The sequence below is a fragment of the Staurois parvus genome, unplaced genomic scaffold (genome assembly GCF_062004578.1).
Source record: "Staurois parvus isolate SC_StPar_1 unplaced genomic scaffold, SC_StPar_1.0 ptg000430l, whole genome shotgun sequence".
Lineage (NCBI taxonomy): Eukaryota > Metazoa > Chordata > Amphibia > Anura > Ranidae > Staurois > Staurois parvus.
The window spans coordinates 2,512,045-2,532,997 of NW_028318226.1; the positions used below are offsets into that span (position 1 = coordinate 2,512,045).

Consider the following 20,953-nt stretch of genomic DNA (forward strand, 5'->3'; position numbering starts at 1 on the left):
ACGTGGGTGCAAAGCCAGCTGTTATATTGTATTGTATCCCAACAGGATACTGTCATTCATCACAAGTGTTTTACGCATCATGTCCTCATAAGAACAGCAACTCTACTTCAGTTTATGACTTGCAAATTTGTCATCAACCCTCATAGTGAACACATTGGCATAATTGTACCTTTAAATGAGATCAAACAATAATTTGATCTCTATGCCTCTGATGCAGCCAAGGATCCAGCAAATCTGGTCCGGCAGCTTTTTTTGACTGATATACTCTCCAACTGCCCAATACAATGTGGTCTTTTGAATGGATAGACTGCTAAGCATAATGCCTATATTTCCAATCCATGGATAGATTATTAATATTATTATTATACAGGATTTATATAGCGCCAACAGTTTGCTCAGCGCTTTACAATATAACGGGAGACAATACAGCAACAATACAGTTCAACACAAGAGAGATAGGAGCAGGGGCGGACTGACAACTCATGGGGCCCCCTGGCAATAGGGGATCATGGGGCCCCTGTGTCCTTGCCCAAACTCAAAAAAGCCTATGAAAAAGGTACCAGGGGCGTCTCATATGGGCCCCTACTGACCCCGGGCCCTCGGGCAGTGCCCGAGTTTCCAAATGGTCAGTCCGCCCCTGGAGGGCCCTGCTCCTTGGAGCTTACAATCTAGGAGGGAGGGGTAAGCATACTGAGTAATATTCTTTATGCCCTGAGTTAAGTGGGTGGCTGGATTGAGCTATATAAGCATTATTTGGTCTCATTTAAAGCTGCAATTGCTCTTGCAACCAGTTTTTAAATGTTTTTATGTAAAAATTTGCCTTTTTTTTGCAAGAAAATTGCTTAGAATCTCCATCTCCCCTCATCTTATATATTTCCTGAAAGCAGAGGCCCTGGAGAATAAAATGGTGGGTGAGAGATAGGAGCAGGGGCGGATAGGAGCAGGGGCGGACTGACAACTCATGGGGCCCCCGGGCAATAGGGGATCATGGGGCCCCTGTGTCCTTGCCCAAACTCCAAAATTTTTATGTTACATAGTATGGTTGAAAAAAGACAAAAGTCCATCCAGTTCAACCATTAAAAAAAAAAAAAAAGTTATAATCTTACACCCACAGTTGATCCAGAGGAAAAAACCAGCAAAGCATAAACCAATTTGCTCCTGCAGGGAAAAAAGACTCCTTCCTGATTCCCCGAGAGGCAATCGGATATTCCCTGGATCAACTTTACCTATAAATGTTAGTATCCAGTTATATTCTGTGTATCTAAGAAAGAATCCAGGCCTTTTTATAAAGCAATTCACTGAGCTGGCCAGAACCAACTCTTTTAACATTTTCACAGCTCTTACTGTAAAGAAACCTTTTCCGTGTTTGGAGATTAAATTTCTTTTCCTCCAGACGTAAACAGTGCCACTTGTCCTCTATGATGACCTCAGGGTGAATAGCTCTACACTGAGTTCACTATATGAACCACTGATGTATTTATACATGTTGATCATATCCCCCCTTAATCTCCTATTCTCAGAAGAGAATAAATTAATTTCCTCTAATCTTTCCTCATAGCTGAGCTCCTCCATGCCTCTTATCAGTTTGGTTGCACGATATTTGCACAGCCATTTACCAAATGCTAATTTTCAGAAAGAAATACACTTAATTGCACTTTAGTGCACACAGACACAATATACTGTATTGTAATACCCAAATTTTTTTGGTAAATAGAAAACAAGAGGTTGTGCCAAGTAAATACAGGGTTTGAACAAAACAATAGAAACGCTACATGATTTGTAGGTGTGAACGCGATGACATGTTTTGCGTTGAAAGCTAATGAGTCACCTAGCTGAAAGGTGGGAACCTCACTTTCTTCATTCACCACATGCATTGCTGGTTGTACGGAGTCATGTCAGAGCTTACTGAGCTTCAAAGAGGGCAAATTGTTGGTGCCACTTAGCTGGTGCCTGTGTGACTGAAGTTGGCAATTTATTTGCTGTGTCACAAGGTACAGTATTAAAAGTAATGACGACATATACAGTTTCCGGGAAAACATTATCTGATAAGCATAAGATTATGCTTAAGCTTATGCATGGTCAACTGACCGAAAGAGACAAAAGGACATTGCACAGGATTGTGACCTGGAACAAGAAAACAATTGCTGCAAAAGTGACTTCAGAGCTCAATCTCAGTCCCATGAAGACTGAGATTGAGCTCTGCAGTCAGCTGCCTCATTGACCGGGAACAGTCAGGTAAACAAAGAACTGAAACCAGAAGTGACTTTATACATGTTGATTCTGGCTTCATTTGTCACAAAGCAGGGGGAGGAACATATGTTCCTCCTTCTCCTTTGTTCTCAGACAGAGCGGCTGCTTAAGGTGGTTCGAGGCACCCCAATGGAACAGAAAAGCCTGGGAACAGTGGCAGACGGTGACAGGAGGGGGGCCCCCTTCTGAGCCCTGTAAAATCAATTGGGCATCTATGGAGCCACTCAGATCACACATACAGTAAAGCTGATCACTTGCTGAAAATTTTGACATCAGAATTATGGCTGCTGCTGCAGGCTGGAATAATCACTTCCTTACCTAATGACTGAAAGTGGTTAACATGGTTATAAAGCCATTTTATTTTTCTACCTTAATGTATTCCCTGCATTTAGGTAAAAAAAAAACACCTTACTATCTGTTCTACTTACCCCCCTCCCTAAACACTTACCTGACTCCTATCACAGCTTCGGCTGTTCCGGCTTCAGCACCGCTCTTTTAATTTCACGGTTTCACAGGGGACACTAAGAGTTGTGGTAACCATAGGCTCCTGCTGCTGGCAGTCAAACTCATGTGAGGAGGGAGCAGGGGGCGTGGATTATTGGCCCTATGTGTGTCTATGGACACACAGCTTGTCTCAGGAGTGCGCAAACATGGATATCAGGCTTGTTAAGGAGGCACCCAGAGCAGCGAGAAATGGATAGCGCCAGCGGAGAACTGCCAGAAGTGGCGGTATGTGACCTCCTTGTGCAATATGGTTGCACAGAGCAGGTAAGTATAACCTAGTTTTTAATTTAATAAAAAAAAAATAGCCTTTTATATCACTTTAACCACTTGAGTACCAGACTGTAACAGAACTTTCTTTTGGTTGTATTTAATAACTGCTGGTGTTTTATTTTTTACAATAAAAAGGAAATAGGAAAATTAGGAAATTACAAATGTTTTGGAAAAAAACAGTTTCAATTACTTCTATCAAAAAAAATATGTATAATATGAAAACCCCCCAAATGAACCTTTTTTGGAAAGCAGAAACCCCAATATAATCTAATTTTTTGCCGCAAATTTTTGGAAATGTAGAAACATGCCAAGTTTCTGAGGGGGCTAAACAGAGCTTAAGAATTGTGCACTAGATATGTTAATGTACAGGTCATACACAGTAAAGGGGTTAATGTACAGGTCACATGGAGACAGCATAGGAGCTAGTATGTGTAGGAGAAGAGAGGACATGAAAGGGTAAGAAAAAAATCCATGTGACATTTCAACAGAATGAATGGATCAGCAGCTACTGACCCATTCTTTGCCCATTCATCTCCTTCTCAAGTTGTAAAGGGAAGGGGAGGGATCAGCACTGTAAATAGTACCATGTGATTGTTTTGATGACCAATCACAGCAATCACATGGTACCCAACATTTTGGTTCAGCTAAGTACAATGTCTAATGATGGCTTGGTGCACAGCAATCACCCAAAGGATTGGCTGCCCATTCATAAACGGCACTGGGTAAGTAAAGGACTGCCCATCCACACATTAAAAATGTGCAATACGGAGTGCGCATGCGCGGCCGGTGGGACGGACATGTCCTGAAGAGGCTCCGTCTCCCCGTCGGGTGACAGCGCCGGGAAGCAGCGGGTCCCAGCCCGCAATCCAGCCCAGGGGGAACCGACCCACAAGGCAACCCTCCCAGGGTCTGATCCGCCCTGCTCAACGGCGGATCAGCTACAGCAAGTCGGAGAAATCCGACAGGGGACTCCGTCCCCATAGTGAGTCGCACACAGGCCCGCCCACAAAAGCGCCGGGAATCAGCGGGTCCCAGCCCGCAATCCAGCCCAGGGGGACCCGACCCACAAGGCAACCCTCCCAGGGTCTGATCCGCCCTGCTCAACGGCGGATCAGCCACAGCAAGTTGGAGAAATCCGACAGGGGACTCCGTCCCCATAGTGAGTCACACACAGGCCCGCCCACAAAAGCCAGCACATCTCTGAGGCAGAAGAGAGAACAGGGGGGCTGAGATCTGAATAACAGCCCCCCCCATTGACGAGCAGCAAAATGTTTAAAGGGGCACCCCGGCACCAGGTCCCCCCTCCAATTAAAACAATTAAAGAGGCCCTGGGGAAGGCCTCCACAAAGATGGCCGCCGCCCTAGCTCGTGGAAGCAAGCAAGCTGCAGGGACATACGCAGCCCTGCAAGATCCGCAGCCCAGTCATCCCTGCACTTCTGAGGGTGAGTCTGACACTGAAACAGATGCCCCTGCACCTACCCTGACGCCTTACCTCACGCCCCCTGACCTACTATTACGCTTCGAAAAAATGCTACACAAAGCTTTGAAGCAAACCTCGGACCGCATCACTGCCACACTATCTAGGGAAATCCGTGAATTAGGACAGCGCACTGCGGACCTAGAACAGAGAGTGGACGGCCTTGACGCCTCGCTTCAGACACATATGGAAGACCTTGACCTCCTGCGTGACGAAAACGCATCGTTGCTGACACGACTGGAGGATTTTGAAAACCGAGCAAGGCGTTCAAACCTACGTATCCGTGGCCTTCCGGAAACGATCGTCGACGTTCAATCAACGATAACAGCTCTGTTCCAAGAGCTCGCCCCAGCTATCCCAATCGAAAGATTGGAATTGGATAGAGTCCACAGGGCGTTAGCATCGCGACGCTCAGATGGCCCGCCACGCGACATTATAGCCAAGCTCCACTTTTTCCGTACCAAGGAGCAACTTCTACAAGCTGCCCGTAACGCAGAATGTCTACAATTCCAGGGACATAATTACCAATTATTCCAAGATTTATGCCCCACAACTATCTCCAAGCGCAGGGCTATGAAACCCCACCTACAAGTACTTCAACAACACGCCATACAGTATAGGTGGAGCTTCCCCTTTGCTGTGCGATTCCGCTACCAAACCCGAGATTACATCTGCAAGACTCCAGAGGACCTACTAGATACCTTGCGGATCCTACAACTACTTTCCCCAGCGACGCCTTTAGAGAGCGCCAAGCGGAGGTCCACATCCTGCTCGCGGCGGAAGTCCTGCCCCACACGTGCATCTGAAGGTCAACTCAGCCTCCACAAAAGAGGGCGTTTTTCGTCACCGGGCCTCTCTTTACAAGACACCATGGACTGAAATATGTCCCACGCTTTTTCTTTTTGTTCCACACGCCAAGCGGTGTACTCTCCTGTCTGTCTTTGCGGTTGGTGCCCTTGATGCCATCTCTCCCTTTGCCTGTTGGATTTTGGTTGCCCCACAGTCTGGGGATTGTTCTGGTCTTCCCCTCCTGGGCCCTATTTTGGTTTGCATTCGGGAGCCTGGACTTTGACAGAGTGCGCTGCCACACCTCCACGCCCAAGGTGTCGCACCAGCGCTGCTGGAGCCGTCTGAGCCTAGGACACCTTGATTTCCTCGGATGTTTTTTGTGCTTGTTTTTTCTACCGGGACCTCACCACCATTTATTTACTATATAGCTGTCATCCTCATGGTCCACGTACCTGCTCACTCCACATTAGCCCCTGTGTTATTGGCTATTTAATAACACTTGGGCTACTATTGCTCCCTCGCCCACCCTGATTCAGGGTGTCCTTGGGAACATGCCTTTTAGGCCTTAAATGGCCTTCTACACCCCTTTCTCCATGTTACCTTTCCCATACCGTACCCCCCCTCCCTCCCCCCAATATGACTCCATGACTTCGCGCAACATACTCCGCAACGCTCTCATCTCCCACAGTAATCGTCAGACTCCATCCCTGCTGGTGAAGCCAAGCCACTCAAACCACTACGAACTCTCCCCATGGGCTCGCTAAATATCCTCACCCTGAATGTACAGGGCCTTAATGTCCCCCAGAAGCATAATAAGGATTTCCAAACCTTTGCTACACTTAAAGCTCACGTGGTCTGTCTACAGGAAACACACTACACCCCGAACTCCACCCCCAAGTTTTTCGGTCCCCGTTATCCTCAGGTCTATACAGCCTCTGCCGCCACCAAACGTAGGGGGGTACTGTTTGCCTTTCATCGCACAACACCTTTCACGCTACACACCGAAATCAAAGACCCGGATGGTCGTTACCTCCTGCTAGTAGGGCAACTCCTAGATGTAGATGTTACCATTGTCGCATACTATGCCCCAAACCAAGATCCCTTACCATTCCTCTCCCACATACTCTCTGTTATAGACCATCATAAGCACGGTACTTTATTTGTCAGCGGAGACTCTAACAGTGTAATATATCCCTTTCTTGACAAATCTTCTCAATCCTCCCCTGTCCTTACCTCTAAACAAACCTTCCAAGCCATATTACAACGTCATGCTTTGATAGATACGTGACGGGAACTCAACCCGGCTAAACGCCAATACACTTTCTATTCTCACCCCCACCAGTCATTCTCCAGGATAGATCATATTTTCATTACCACCGCCTCCTCTCCCCGACTCCTAACTTCCGAAATAATTCCAATCCCTTGGTCTGACCATTGCGCCGTATTCACGTCTATGGCCTCATTAGCCCCATCCCCCGCTGAATCCTCTTGGATCATTAACGATAACCTGCTCGCAAATCCAGCGCACTGTCTAGAAATCAAAAACGCCCTCAAGGACTATTTCTCTCTTAACCAATCGCCTGATATTTCTCCTCTCCTGTTATGGGAAGCACATAAACCAGTACTGCAAGGGTTTTGCATTAGCAAAGCATCCTTCATAAATAAAACCAAAAGACAACAACGTCTCTCACTGGAGCAGACCTATGATCGTTCCCATCAAGCCTTCCAGGCGGCCCCTTCACCTGCCAACTGTGAGGCCCTAGAGCGATCTAGATTGGCGTTGGATCTCTTTCTCACGGACCAAGCGGAACTCTCACTTTGTAGGTCTAGGCACAAGTATTATACTAAGGCAAATAAACCCAATACATTCCTGGCCCTCTCACTTCACAGGCTGGACCAGCCCACTAGACCTATCCGGATACGCACCTCTTCTGGTATCCTCACTAGTAATCCTGAGCACATACTACAGACTTTCCATAAACACCTGTCACAGCTTTACTCTTCCTCCACACCTTTTGATTCCACACAAGCTGATACCCTTCTAACCTCCATTTCTTTCCCAAAACTCTCAGAGTGCCAAATAGCGACACTAGAGCAACCCATCTCCCCAGCCGAAACCCTAGATGCTATTAAAAGCATAAAACTGTGTAAACGCCCAGGACCGGACGGTTTCTCAGCCACTTACTATAAAAAATTTGCCCATCTCCTCGCACCCATCCTCACTAATGCCTTTTACGCTTTACTATCTGGCCAATCCTTCAACCCTGAAACAGTACAAACGAACATTTCAATGATCCCAAAACCGAACTCTGATGACACGCAATGGTCCAATTATAGGCCAATCTCTCTCCTGAACATTGATATCAAACTGTTAGCGAAAATCCTTTCCATACGTCTTAATCTGTGTATTGGCTCTCCATAATGACCAAGTGGGCTTTATCCCAACTAGACAAGCGGGAGATAACGTCAGACGTGCATCTCTTTTGGCAAATCTAGCCAAGTCTCGCAATATTCCCGCCTGTTTCCCGTCCTTAGATATCCGGAAAGTATTTGATACAGTTTCATTGCCATATCTCAACTACATTTTGCACCGCTGGGGTTTTGGCCCACACTTTTTACCTGGATTCTCTCGCTGTATCGAGAGCCCTTTGGCCAGAATTAGGTATTTGGGGCACAGGTCAGCCCAGTTCCTGATCTCCAGAGGTACGAGACAGGGCTGTCCTCTGTCCCCCTTGCTCTTCGCCCTGGCTATAGAGCATCTAGCCCTCTTAATCTGAGCTAATCCGGATGTCAGGGGACTCGAGATAGGGGGCACACATCATAAGTTATGTCTCTTTGCGGATGACGTCTTGCTCTTCCTCACATCCCCACTGACTTCCTCTCCTTCCCTACTCCGGCGTCTCGAGGCGTTTGGCTCGCTCACACTAAATAGTGAAGCGCTAAAAGCTACCAAAAATAAAACCCTATATTCACATCATAAATACCATCTGAACCTATAATAATTATAAATAACATACAATAATAAAAAATATTTTGTCTATCAGTGGGATAACTTAAATTAATAAATATCTCATACATAAACTAACCATAAATACCTCATAATATATAAATACGTGATATAAAATGAATAACAATTGATATTCCCTTAATTGATCCTCAAATTAATCAGTGATATGGAATCGACATTTATAATTATACTATTCAATAAATAATAAATAATGAAAGTATAACTATCCGTGATGAATTGTGACAAACCTATGAGTTGAAATAAATAAACTGTGATTCTTAATCAAATAAATACGTGATTCATAATTTCTGTGGTAAACTATATATCAGAGTATTCCATAAAAAATTATATTATATATTAAATCCACTATATTTTGTGATAAACAAATACATAAAAACACTGTGTCTAAAATAAGCACAAAAGTCCATGCATATAATGTGAAAACACTCAGTGATCTTCACTTCTAGTGCTCAAAAAGGAATCCTCCAATGGCAGCAATGCCTGCTCACCTCCCCACCTCGACCCACACAGGGCCACAAGGCTAAAATTCTCCTCAAAGGCAATCCTTTACTCCAGGCAGCTCAGCAAGGGATCACAGGACTTCCACTCCACCTCCTCTCAAACGTCATATAGGTCACAAACAGAACTTCCCATAGTATAATACCGTTTATTAAAACACTCAATGCAACATACTGTTTCCACTCACATGTATTTCTTATTACAGAGCGCTTTCCACCTCATTCCATGGGTGTATTCACATACAGGGAGGGAAACCAATATGGCCGCTGCGTCCGGACATGCGTCCCCACGTGACTGGAAGTGATGTATCTCTGAACTGGGAATGGCGTTCCGACGCGTTGCGTCACGTGCGTCGTGGCTTCATCAGGGTAACCGCCCCCCAGAGCCATAATGTGTTTATATAGGGAATAGTCAACACACTATTCCCAATTAGAGGGCGGGCTCCCAGCGGCCATTTTACCAGAGCCCGCAAAGCTAACCTCGTTACATGGGAGATATTCCTATAATAGCTTCTCGATCTAAGACTTTATTAAATACCACTACTTCCATTTCATATTTACTCGTAATCTTATGGAATACTCCTCTTAGAAATACAAATAAAATACATAAGATTGTTTATTAATATTATATTAAGAACCTGCATACTACCCCACTTTATTAATTATAAACCCATCTCATTATTATTGTTAAAGGGACAGAGGAAATGATTATAAATTAAACCTAACATTAATGTATATATACAGATACACAGATCTGATATAAATAAACCAATCCTCTAATAGAAAGATATATATATATACATATAATATACATATATACCCATATAATCACATAACAAACCATATCCTTAAAAAGTTGATGTTTAATAAAAATTAAAAAGTCTTAAAAAACGTATTAAACCTGACCTTATATAGCTACTCTATATTCTCACTTAAAAATCTGAAAGGGGACCCTTATTAAATCCAATATCTTATCTATATAAATCCGTTATTAATATAATTGCTCTACACCTTAACATGTAAAGACATATGCATTATATGGAGAAATTTAATTCCCATATATATTCCAATTTGTAATAATCATGTGAATAAACCCATGGTCCGAGTTTACAAAAAACCTTATTACATATGTCGTAAACAGACCATAAATATATCTCTACAGTATAACAAAAGTATTTAAAATAAATACGCACAGTCTAAAATCCATAATATAATATATATATCCATAGCCACTAACCCTCCCTCCTTGGCTACTAAAATATTATCTCTTTCAATAATTCTCACTAAATAAAAGTCACTAATAAAACAATTTAAATCAAAATCCACATTTAACCCACAAGGTACCTGCGTATGCATAATATAAATCCATCGGGATTCTGCTTGGCTCAAAGATTTAACCTTACTACCACCTCTCCAGTGTTTTGTATATTTCTGGATCCCCCAAAATTTTAGGCCTGATGGATCTTTATTATGTTGTTTCAGGAAGTGTTTGGACACACCAACATTAAGAATGAAGTTGGTTCATTCACATGATTATTACAAATTGGAATATATATGGGAATTAAATTTCTCCATATAATGCATATGGCTTTACATGTTAAGGTGTAGAGCAATTATATTAATAACGGATTTATATAGATAAGATATTGGATTTAATAAGGGTCCCCTTTCAGATTTTTAAGTGAGAATATAGAGTAGCTATATAAGGTCAGGTTTAATACGTTTTTTAAGACTTTTTAATTTTTATTAAACATCAACTTTTTAAGGATATGGTTTGTTATGTGATTATATGGGTATATATGTATATTATATGTATATATATGTATATATATATATATCTTTCTATTAAAGGATTGGTTTATTTATATCAGATCTGTGTATCTGTATATATACATTAATGTTAGGTTTAATTTATAATCATTTCCTCTGTCCCTTTAACAATAATAATGAGATGGGTTTATAATTAATAAAGTGGGGTAGTATGCAGGTTCTTAATATAATATTAATAAACAATCTTATGTATTTTATTTGTATTTTTAAGAGGAGTATTCCATAAGATTACGAGTAAATATGAAATGGAAGTAGTGGTATTTAATAAAGTCTTAGATCGAGAAGCTATTATAGGAATATCTCCCATGTAACGAGGTTAGCTTTGCGGGCTCTGGTAAAATGGCCGCCGGGAGCCCGCCCTCTAATTGGGAATAGTGTGTTGACTATTCCCTATATAAACACATTATGGCTCTGGGGGGCGGTTACCCTGATGAAGTCACGACGCACGTGACGCAACGCGTCGGAACGCCATTCCCAGTTCAGTGATACGTCACGTCAGGTCACGTGGGGACGCATGTGCGGACGCAGCGGCCATATTGGTTTCCATCCCTGTATGTGAATACACCCATGGAATGAGGTGGAAAGCGCTCTGTAATAAGAAATACATGTGAGTGGAAACAGTATGTTGCATTGAGTGTTTTAATAAACGGTATTATACTATGGGAAGTTCTGTTTGTGTCCTATATGACGTTTGAGAGGAGGTGGAGTGGAAGTCCTGTGATCCCTTGCTGAGCTGCCTGGAGTAAAGGATTGCCTTTGAGGAGAATTTTAGCCTTGTGGCCCTGTGTGGGTCGAGGTGGGGAGGTGAGCAGGCATTGCTGCCATTGGAGGATTCCTTTTTGAGCACTAGAAGTGAAGATCACTGAGTGTTTTCACATTATATGCATGGACTTTTGTGCTTATTTTAGACACAGTGTTTTTATGTATTTATTTATCACAAAATATAGTGGATTTAATATATAATATAATTTTTTATGGAATACTCTGATATATAGTTTACCACAGAAATTATGAATCACGTATTTATTTGATTAAGAATCACAGTTTATTTATTTCAACTCATAGGTTTGTCACAATTCATCACGGATAGTTATACTTTCATTATTTATTATTTATTGAATAGTATAATTATGAATGTCGATTCCATATCACTGATTAATTTGAGGATCAATTAAGGGAATATCAATTGTTATTCATTTTATATCACGCATTTATATATTATGAGGTATTTATGGTTAGTTTATGTATGAGATATTTATTAATTTAAGTTATCCCACTGATAGACAAAATATTTTTTATTATTGTATGTTATTTATAATTATTATAGGTTCAGATGGTATTTATGATGTGAATATAGGGTTTTATTTTTGGTAGCTTTTAGCGCTTCACTATTTAGTGTGTGGTATTTATGACTTATTGGTTAAGGCAGAGTGATAGCAGCTGTTAGGATAGGGACGCATTCATATTAAGCGCAGGAGGATATTCCCATTTTTACTATCAAGCAGCGCATTTAGCACAGTTACCTAAGTATCATGCAACCTCTGAAATCCCTCAATGGGTTGCCCTCGAAGCGATAGAGTGTGACCCCCTATCTACAGCTAACTTGCTCTGGTTGAGGCCAATAGACCGCCGTTTTATAACCAACCCCATTACCTCCCACTTCTTATCCTTATGGGACAAACTGAAAGCCCGTTATCTCCTCCAATCGCTACATAATCCTATGCTCTCGTTTCTCCGAAACCCAGCTTTACCCCCAGCCTGGCAGACACCCCTATTATTCAAAGCCTGGACCTCTGCTAACCTGCTCCGTACACATCATTTCCTACAGAGGAATAAGTTTAAATCCTTTGCCTCGCTGTGAGAAACGCATAGTCTTCCAGCTTCTTACGCAACAGTAACCAATCAACCAGATGCCATGTCTTTCTTTGAATGGACATGTTGCAAAGACCCTCACAGACGTGGTCTTATTTCATGCCTATACTCACTCTTCACTACTTCGGTTACTGCGCCCCCCCCCCTACACCCATAGGTGGGAAAATGATTTAGGTAAGGGACTCGACTCATCCGATTGGGACCACATTTGGGCCAACACAAAATCATCTTCGCAGAACATCATAGCATTAGAAACGAACTATAAAGTCTTAACTCGCTGGTACTTGGTCCCGGTGAGAATTGCAAAATTTACCCCTAGCTATTCACCCAACTGTTTCAGAGGCTGTACGGACCCAGGAACACATTACCACATTTGGTGGGACTACCCAGTAGCCCGAATCTTCTGGGCTGAAATTTTCACCATACTATCCACACTCAGTATTATCACTTTACGACCTGATCCAACAACAGCCCTACTCAATCAACGCCCCCATGGCATCTCCAATTCGCAATTCAAGCTCCTTATGCAAGTCACGATGGCGGCTAAGCAGCTTATAGCGAAATCCTGGAAATCCCCCACTCTAAGTGTTGCGGCTGTCAAAACCAGATTAACACAAGCCATGATACATGCAAAGGTAGAAGCCACAATTCTTGACACAATCCCTAAATTCTTGTGCATTTGCTCCTAACTTTGACGAATAACTCCTCCTCCCTTGATTTGTGTACTATGCCCCATGGGTATTGTCAATAGCCCTTCATACGCAGCTCATAGGGGCTGTCGTACACTCGATAAAGCTCATGGAGTCATTGTTGCTGTTCCTCTTCCCCTGCCCCCCCCTCCCCTGTTTGACCCCCCTCTAAATTTCCCTTTCTCTTTAATGCCCTTGTGAGCCATTACCCCGATCGACCAAAGATATAATGTTATTTGTCATAAATTCTTAACTACCTGTTTTTGTCGGAAATGTATGGACATTTGTACCGTGATCTTCACTTCTTCTGTTTTGCTATCACTACAATGTCCAATGTATAATGGTAATGTCTCCCCGTTTATGTTACTCTGGTTTACTAATAATAAAAATTGTTTGAACAAGAAAAATGTGCAATACTACATAAGTGGTTAAAGTAAACCTTTTTTGAGAGAGATATGGAGGCTGCAGCTGCTGATCACCTGGAAATGCTGATTGCCTGGCTACTATGTTGACTTACAGGGTTTGATTTCTTCTGATTTAGTGAACCTAGAATAATTATTAAGATTAGGAAACAAAGTAAAGTCCAAACTCCTTCTCTGCAACATTACTGTCTGGCCAAGTTAAATTATTTGTTATTAATTAACCACTTCTTACTCTGAGACTATGTAAATACAGTGTTTTTGTTTTAATCCAAAATCAAACACTTGCAGCTTACCAATTCTTAGATGTGATGGCTGTATTAGTTTCCTTTTTTAGGCTTTCTTTTGTCTATTTCATCTGGTGATCCAGCCAGAAAGTCTGGTGTTTTTCAAAATAACAAGCTCTCTTCCAGATATATTAGTCACAAGGATGAGACAAACCATTTAACACTGGCAGGGGTGTTTACAATGATCAGCTTTTATTTACTTGTGTAAAACCTTTATCCCAAAAGAAAAAAAAACTATTGTAACTGATTATGAAGTGTGAACTGGAGTTTGGCTTCAATTTGTTACAGTATAGTAACAGTCCCCTCCCCCCCAGACTGACAATGCTGCTGTCTGCTGTGCCCCCTGTGTTCCTTAATCCAGAGTGGAGGCATTTAATACAGGAAGTGTGTTACTGGCCAGATCACCACATGCAAACAGAAGGAAAAAAAGAACTAAAAATAAAAACGAATGCAACCATCACATTTAATGATTGGCAAGTTGTAAAATATTACATTTTTGGTTGTGGGTTTAATACCACTTTACCATTTCCATACAGTCATTCCTTAGACTGTATCAGAGGTGATATGTTGTGTCATGGCAACGTCCCTTAAAAATCTACAGATTATTTGAAAACACATAATGGGACATTTCAGACATGTACAAAGTAGCAAAACCATATTTTAAAAGACTCAATGTCAGTTTTTGTTGTACATGAAGCAATTTGAATAAATCAGTGCCTGCATATACAATATTATGGCTGATATACTATATCACTAATATGTCACCATATTCTCTCTACTGGCCCATATTCCCATATGTACTCTCGACCTAATTGGGTAAGCCATCAGTGTTCGATAGTTTGTATGGGAAACATCCCAACATGTTTCAAAGCACCTTCTTTATTAGGGGCAAGGGGTAGATCTTTCACCAGGGTTAGCATGTAATCCTTCAGGAAATTTCCATAGAGTCACATGGTCAGCCAGGTTAAAAAAAGTCCATCTAGTTGAACCAATAGAAAAAACAAATAGAGCATAAGTATAACCAGAATAAAATATGACTTGACTCCATAGAGGAAACAGGAACTGGATAAGTGGGATCAGCCTCAATCTTGTGGTGGGAATCAGTAAACTGGACAAGGATCTAGAGCTGGCCATACATGGATCGCAATTCGGCCATTTCCTGCTGGTTGAATTTTGCTCCATAAATGGGGATAGTGGTTGTACAGAAGTCAATTTACTGATCGACGTCTGTACAACCACCCTGTTTTCCCGATCAATCAGTGCTTCCAGCTGCTCCCTGGGAATCAGTACCATGCATGTCCCTATGGATACCTTCAGCATCAAACCTACAGCAAGAACTTAAGTTGTAGAAAGCATTTGTTTGTCACGAGGTTGTTTTTAGACAATGCCATTCTATATGGAGTATCTGAATTTTTTTCATGAATGGCAGGGTTTATATGTAGTTTGCAATGCATATTTCTTTCTTATTTAAAGAGTAAGTAAACTCTGACAAGAAAACCTCTTATTTGTTCTTAGATATCTTAAACATACCATTTAAAGCATTCTCTTAAATTTGTTTAATAAGTAGTTAGTTCTAAATTGTGCAGTGTACTTCAGCGCAATTAATCACAACCGTATAACTCACACCATATGATGTATTGCAGCTGACACCATATGTGTTCCCACATATATTACAATTGAATCAAAATAAAATGCCGCACAATGTGATGCTCCTGCGATGCAAATACTAAACAATTATTACCATACATCATATATATTACATAACATTGTCTGAGGATTCATCAGACCAGGCCAGCTTCTTCCATTGTTCCGTTGTCCAGGTCTGATGCTCACATGCCCATACTGTATGTGTTCACTTTCGGAACCTGGGTCAGCATGGGCACCCTGACCGGTCTGCAGCTATATAACACCATACACAATTTACTGTGATCCACTGTGTGTTCTGTCACCTTTCTATCGGAACCATCAATACCTTTTTCAGCCTTTTGAGCTCCATTAGCTCTTCTATTAGATCGGAATACATGGGCCACTGGCCAGTCTTCACTCCCCACATCAAAGTATCGCTGAGCCTTAGCCACCCATAACCCTGTCACTGGTTCACCAGTTTTCGTTCCTTTGACCACTTTTGGTGAGTCCTGACCACTGCAGACTGGGAACATCCCACAAGAGCTGCAGGTTTGGAGTTGATCTGACCCAGTCATCTAGCCATTACAATTTGAACCTTGTCGAAGTCACTCAGATCCATATTTCAACTTCACCGCATGTTCACTTGCTGCAAATGTAATGAGATAATCAATGTTATTCACTTATCTGTCAGCGTTCATGTTATCGATTGGTGCATGTATAAAGCTGTCAGTAATGTTTATTGCCTTCTGATAAGCATTCTGCAATGGATTGCTTATCAAAGAGAGGTACAGCAGCGGTTGGCAGGCATTCAGGAGGTGCTACTGCTGCCTTTTTAAGTCTTTTTTTTTTTTTTTACTTTTTTGAATGGCCAAAGCTCTTGGATCGCAGTGGTGATGCTGCTCCATTGATCCCAATAGTTAAATTTGACAGGCAGTGACATCTGTCAAACTCTGCATCCTGAGTTAAAATTACTGTGGCCATGAAGCAAAGCACTGTGACTGCACTATGTGCAGCTGTAATAATATAATTCTGATGGATGGCCAAGGGAGGTGGGGAGAGTCTCCTATTTTTAACGCCCCCAGCCACTAGTGTGAAAGAGCCAGCAGTCACCAGCACAAGGGAAATTTCTCATTGAATGAAATCGTTCATCCCTTGTTCTGATTTTTAAGAAAAAAATAACAAAGCTTAAGATTTAAAGGCAGTACTCAGCTGTCATTTCAGCTTGCTGCAAGTGCTCTAATACAGCTACGATCACCTTACTATTTGCACAACATAATATTCTCTTAATATTAGTAAAAAAAGCAAAAATACATTTTGGGTTAATCTAGAGTTTCCACAATTTGCTGCCAGTTTCATTTGGATAAATATGGTAGATATCTCAATATATTGGGCTAGCATTACTTCTCGAACCATTACTGTGTAAATGACATTATTATATTCTTTTTTCTTGCAGTGTCTGAATTAGTTTTAACTTATTTCCCTGTAAGAGGTAAGTTGATGATCTAAACAGGTTAAACTCACATTCCATAACTAAATTACCATGACCAGTACTACTGTGAAAATGAAGATTTTGCTTAATGTGGCATACTCTTGGAGGACACAAATTAAAATGTATCTTTAGGCAAACCTTTTTTGCTATGTTTTGGATAGAGCTGGTTTAGATGCACTGTTAAAATTGTTTTGCTGTCTGCATGTATGCAGGAGTTAGTAACCCTTTTAATAAGGTCACATCTCTGGGTGTAGCTGGTGGGTGGAGTATGTACCCTTTATAAGCTGGTATGGGTGGAGTCCCAGGCAAAAGGAGTATGGGAACAAATTACCCCTGACATACCTATGTCTGTAGCCTGTAAAGGAGAGGGCCCTTAGGGCCACACCATCAAGAGACTCTGGATGAGGGCTATGAAAGGAGGACTCATTGTGGAGATTTGGGAGAGATGGGTGGACTTTCTGAGTTCACGTTTACTGCACTGATATGTACTGTACTGCTGTTCTGCAGAGTGGAGTTAAAGAAGCTGCTATACAGAGATGTGGATAAACCAGGGTTGGAGCACCTGTAGTGCTGGGTAATAAAAATAAGTCTGAGCTCAAAGGATGATACTCAGCAACCACTTAAGAACAGTTTAATAAACTGATATGAATTTTAAAGATGCAAAGAAAAAGCAACAACACAGGAATGGCAGTTTACATATAACTGGGTGCAGAGATGACAATGCTTCTCTCATAGAGATGGCTTTTCCCAGAGGTGGCTCTCCATTGGCTAGGTTTCCCACACAGCGGAGGTTCTTTTGGCTTCTTCTGCTAGTACCATGACTTCATTTCTGGCCACAAGAGCACTTCACTTCTGGTCCTTGGATACATCGTCTACGGGACCCCGGCAGCTGCCAGATTCTATACCTCCCATCTTTCAGGGGTCACCAGAATATGTCAGCACATCCCACCGATCTGGGAGTTTGAGTCATCCTACTGTGCTCTATGAGAGAAGCATAGTCATCTCTGCACCCAGCTGTATGTAAACCGCCATGTTATTTCTCTTTCTTTGCATCAGCACTTTATTAAACTGACATGGATTTTAAATTGTTCTTATTGACTTATTTATATTACCCAGCATTGTAGGCACTCCAACCCTGGTTTATGCAGTTTTCTCTCATTGGTTCATATGCATTTTCTGTTAGCAGCCTCCACTATAAAATCATAATTGTTCTATTATTCCTTCCACTTGGTTTGGATTTTTTTTTTGTACGGAGTTGTGGACCTATCATTGCACAGTAAAAAATGGTAAAACGTTACTTGTGTGGACATTCCTTTATTCATGGAGATGGGCCTCAGGCCAGGAGAATACTAGTGCTGTTATGGAGGTTGGGTCTAAGGTCAGGAGAATGTGAGTAACAATATGGTGGAGTTTCTCCTAAAACAGATGTATGCATACCATATCAGAAGTAGAGGGGAGGTGTCCTTGGCCAACTTTTCAGGAGATGGCAGTGAATCAGGCCAGCTGATCAAAAAAAACCCAAATAACAAATGAACGAACAGGTCACCCCATTTACACAATCGAGGTAGATGGAGGAATCCTCCCCGCTGCGCTACTGCATTTTGACAGAGGAGGCTACTTTGCTGTCAGCATACATTAATCAGTGCTGCAACAAAGTGGCTGCAAGCACTTGTAAGAGGAGCTTTGGGCACAAGGTCCTACCCCTGCTTCAGCCCTTCCTCAATCCCACCTGATGAGGCTGACTCCTCCACCATTTTGTGCCCTACTCCTTGTCGTAGGCCGCCTCATGACATCCCCAGCCATAGACCTTTTTATATCCAAAGAAGGAATGTCCACACAATATATAACTTCCATGCACTTTACTGGTTGAACAAAGGAATGGCAAGACGGTCATATCACAAGGACATACAAGCCAGAGTCACTTGACATACAGTACACAGTCAATAACATAAAGTAGACAATCCACAGTAGTCTCAAGTGAAATGCAGCACCTCACAGCCATCGACCTTCAGTCTCTCCTCTGCTCAGAGTCATAAGTACTCACAGGACTGCATTCTCTTTAATCACCTATTAGGTGGGTACATCTCCTGGGAACCCTCCAGGGAAGCAGCCTCATACAGGGATCTCCAGCCTGGCCTAAAAGCTTTTTGCAATCTGCCTTAGTCCCCACCTCCATAAGGGACATAATAACTACTGCCAGCTCCTCCTGCATACAGGTCCACTCCACCCAGCCTCTTGCCCTTCCCAGGGTCCACGTGTGTACATTACATGCTCACAGGTGTGGGGTGTTTGTCTCCCATGCCTGCAAAGAGAGCGTGTGCTCCTCCCCACCTAGCTTATATATGGGTGCTGACTCACCCCTTGCATCACTGTGGGAGGGCTCCACCTAAAAGGGGCCTAACACCTAGTGTCACTACCTGCTGTACCAGACACTATTCTGGTACAGAGTCACCTAGTGGCAAAGTGGCTAACTGTACCTGCCTACAAGCTGATCAAACGAAAATATACCAACAGTTCCATTCAAGTGGAGATGATCGGTAGTGCAACTCCTCTGGAATGGGAACTGCTATAGGTGGATCAAAATTCGGTCAGTCCCTGCTGAACTGGAAAAATTTAGATACATCTAAAATCCAGCTTTAGTTCTCTTCTGTTATTACTCTTCTATGTTTCTACAAGTTTTTTTTTGCTTTGTGTCTGGTTAAATAGATATTTCTTAATTTCCTGTCTTGGTGACAATGTTGAATAATGCAAGGGGAAATTTTCCAAATTGGGCCAGAGGCAGTGAGAAAAAACCTGACGGGGTTTCTAATTGTTCCCTACCCTATCCAAAAGTTGGAAAAAAGGCTTTTGCTAGAGATTTAGCAATATTTTGTATTATGCCATTTTTAAAATAGGAATTCCCTTTTAATTCATTATTATAAAGGTGGTTTTAAACCTCAGACATGAAATATGAAGCATATCCCTCTATAGTGTGTACTTGTCTCAGTCCAGAGCATTAAGTGTCATTTCTATCTGCTTCCTCTTTCCTCTGCTATCAGCATGAATCACTTCTGACAAGTTTTCCTGACACCCAGAGAAAAATGGTGATGGGGAGGGATCTCCAGCAGATTGACAGTCACTGCTCTGTTCCTGTGTGCTGTGTGGAGGGGAGTGTGTCCTTCCCTCCAATCAGCTCCTCACCCCCTGATTTTCAGAGCTGAGAGATCCTGTGTAAATTCTGCACTTTGAATGGATGTAGGGGAAAGATCGCTACAGATCAACAAGTACAACTTATGTAGGAGGATTTGTTTCATCTGAGTATCACCTGAGGCCAACCATTTCACTAGGTATATGGAGGGTTTACAACCACTTTAATCATTATTTCTGTTTAATATAACACACTTAAAAGCTCTTTTGGTTTCTTACCTGATATTTGAGATCTTTATATATTTACAGGGAGAGCAGAGCCCTTGCGACTCCTACTTGCTGACCAGGGAATTTCCTGGACAGAGGATGAGGTCCAAATGCAGGATTGGGTCTCAGGCAAAAGAGATCTGAAGAAAAATGCCGTGAGACACACCACTGTTCAGTTTGTTGGAAAATGATTGGGGCTTTTAACAACTTTTTGCTTAATTTGTACATTTATAAACTTTTTCATTTTCCAAAATGGTACCAATTTTTTTTATATGTTTTACAAAACCTATGAATAGAGGGTGCATCCATGTTATCCATGTTATTCATTTACCAGCATGATCTGCCTGCATACTTGTTGGCAGCCTGTGTACAAGGCAGAAGAGACTTGTCTATACAAGGATAGAGGAAAATAGTCTCAGCTTCCTTCCTCCCTGAAAGTTTATAGGATTTAGGGACTGCCAGGTGCAGGGGAAGAATGCTTGTGTATGAAAATGAGGATTTACAGCACTCATTTAATGGCAAGGCCAATCGC

The 20,953-nt window shown here is 42.0% G+C and overlaps 1 protein-coding gene across 1 annotated transcript in view; it reads left to right on the top strand.

Moving 5' to 3' along the window:
• LOC149454437 (glutathione S-transferase P 2-like) overlaps positions 1 to 20,953 on the top strand; it is a 38,357-nt gene that overhangs the window by 2,264 nt on the left and 15,140 nt on the right. The window contains exons 2-3 of the mRNA XM_089687583.1: positions 16,993 to 17,028; positions 20,464 to 20,576. Coding sequence (XP_089543709.1) covers positions 16,993 to 17,028; positions 20,464 to 20,576 — 149 coding nt within the window. The remainder of the gene's footprint in view (positions 1 to 16,992; positions 17,029 to 20,463; positions 20,577 to 20,953) is intronic.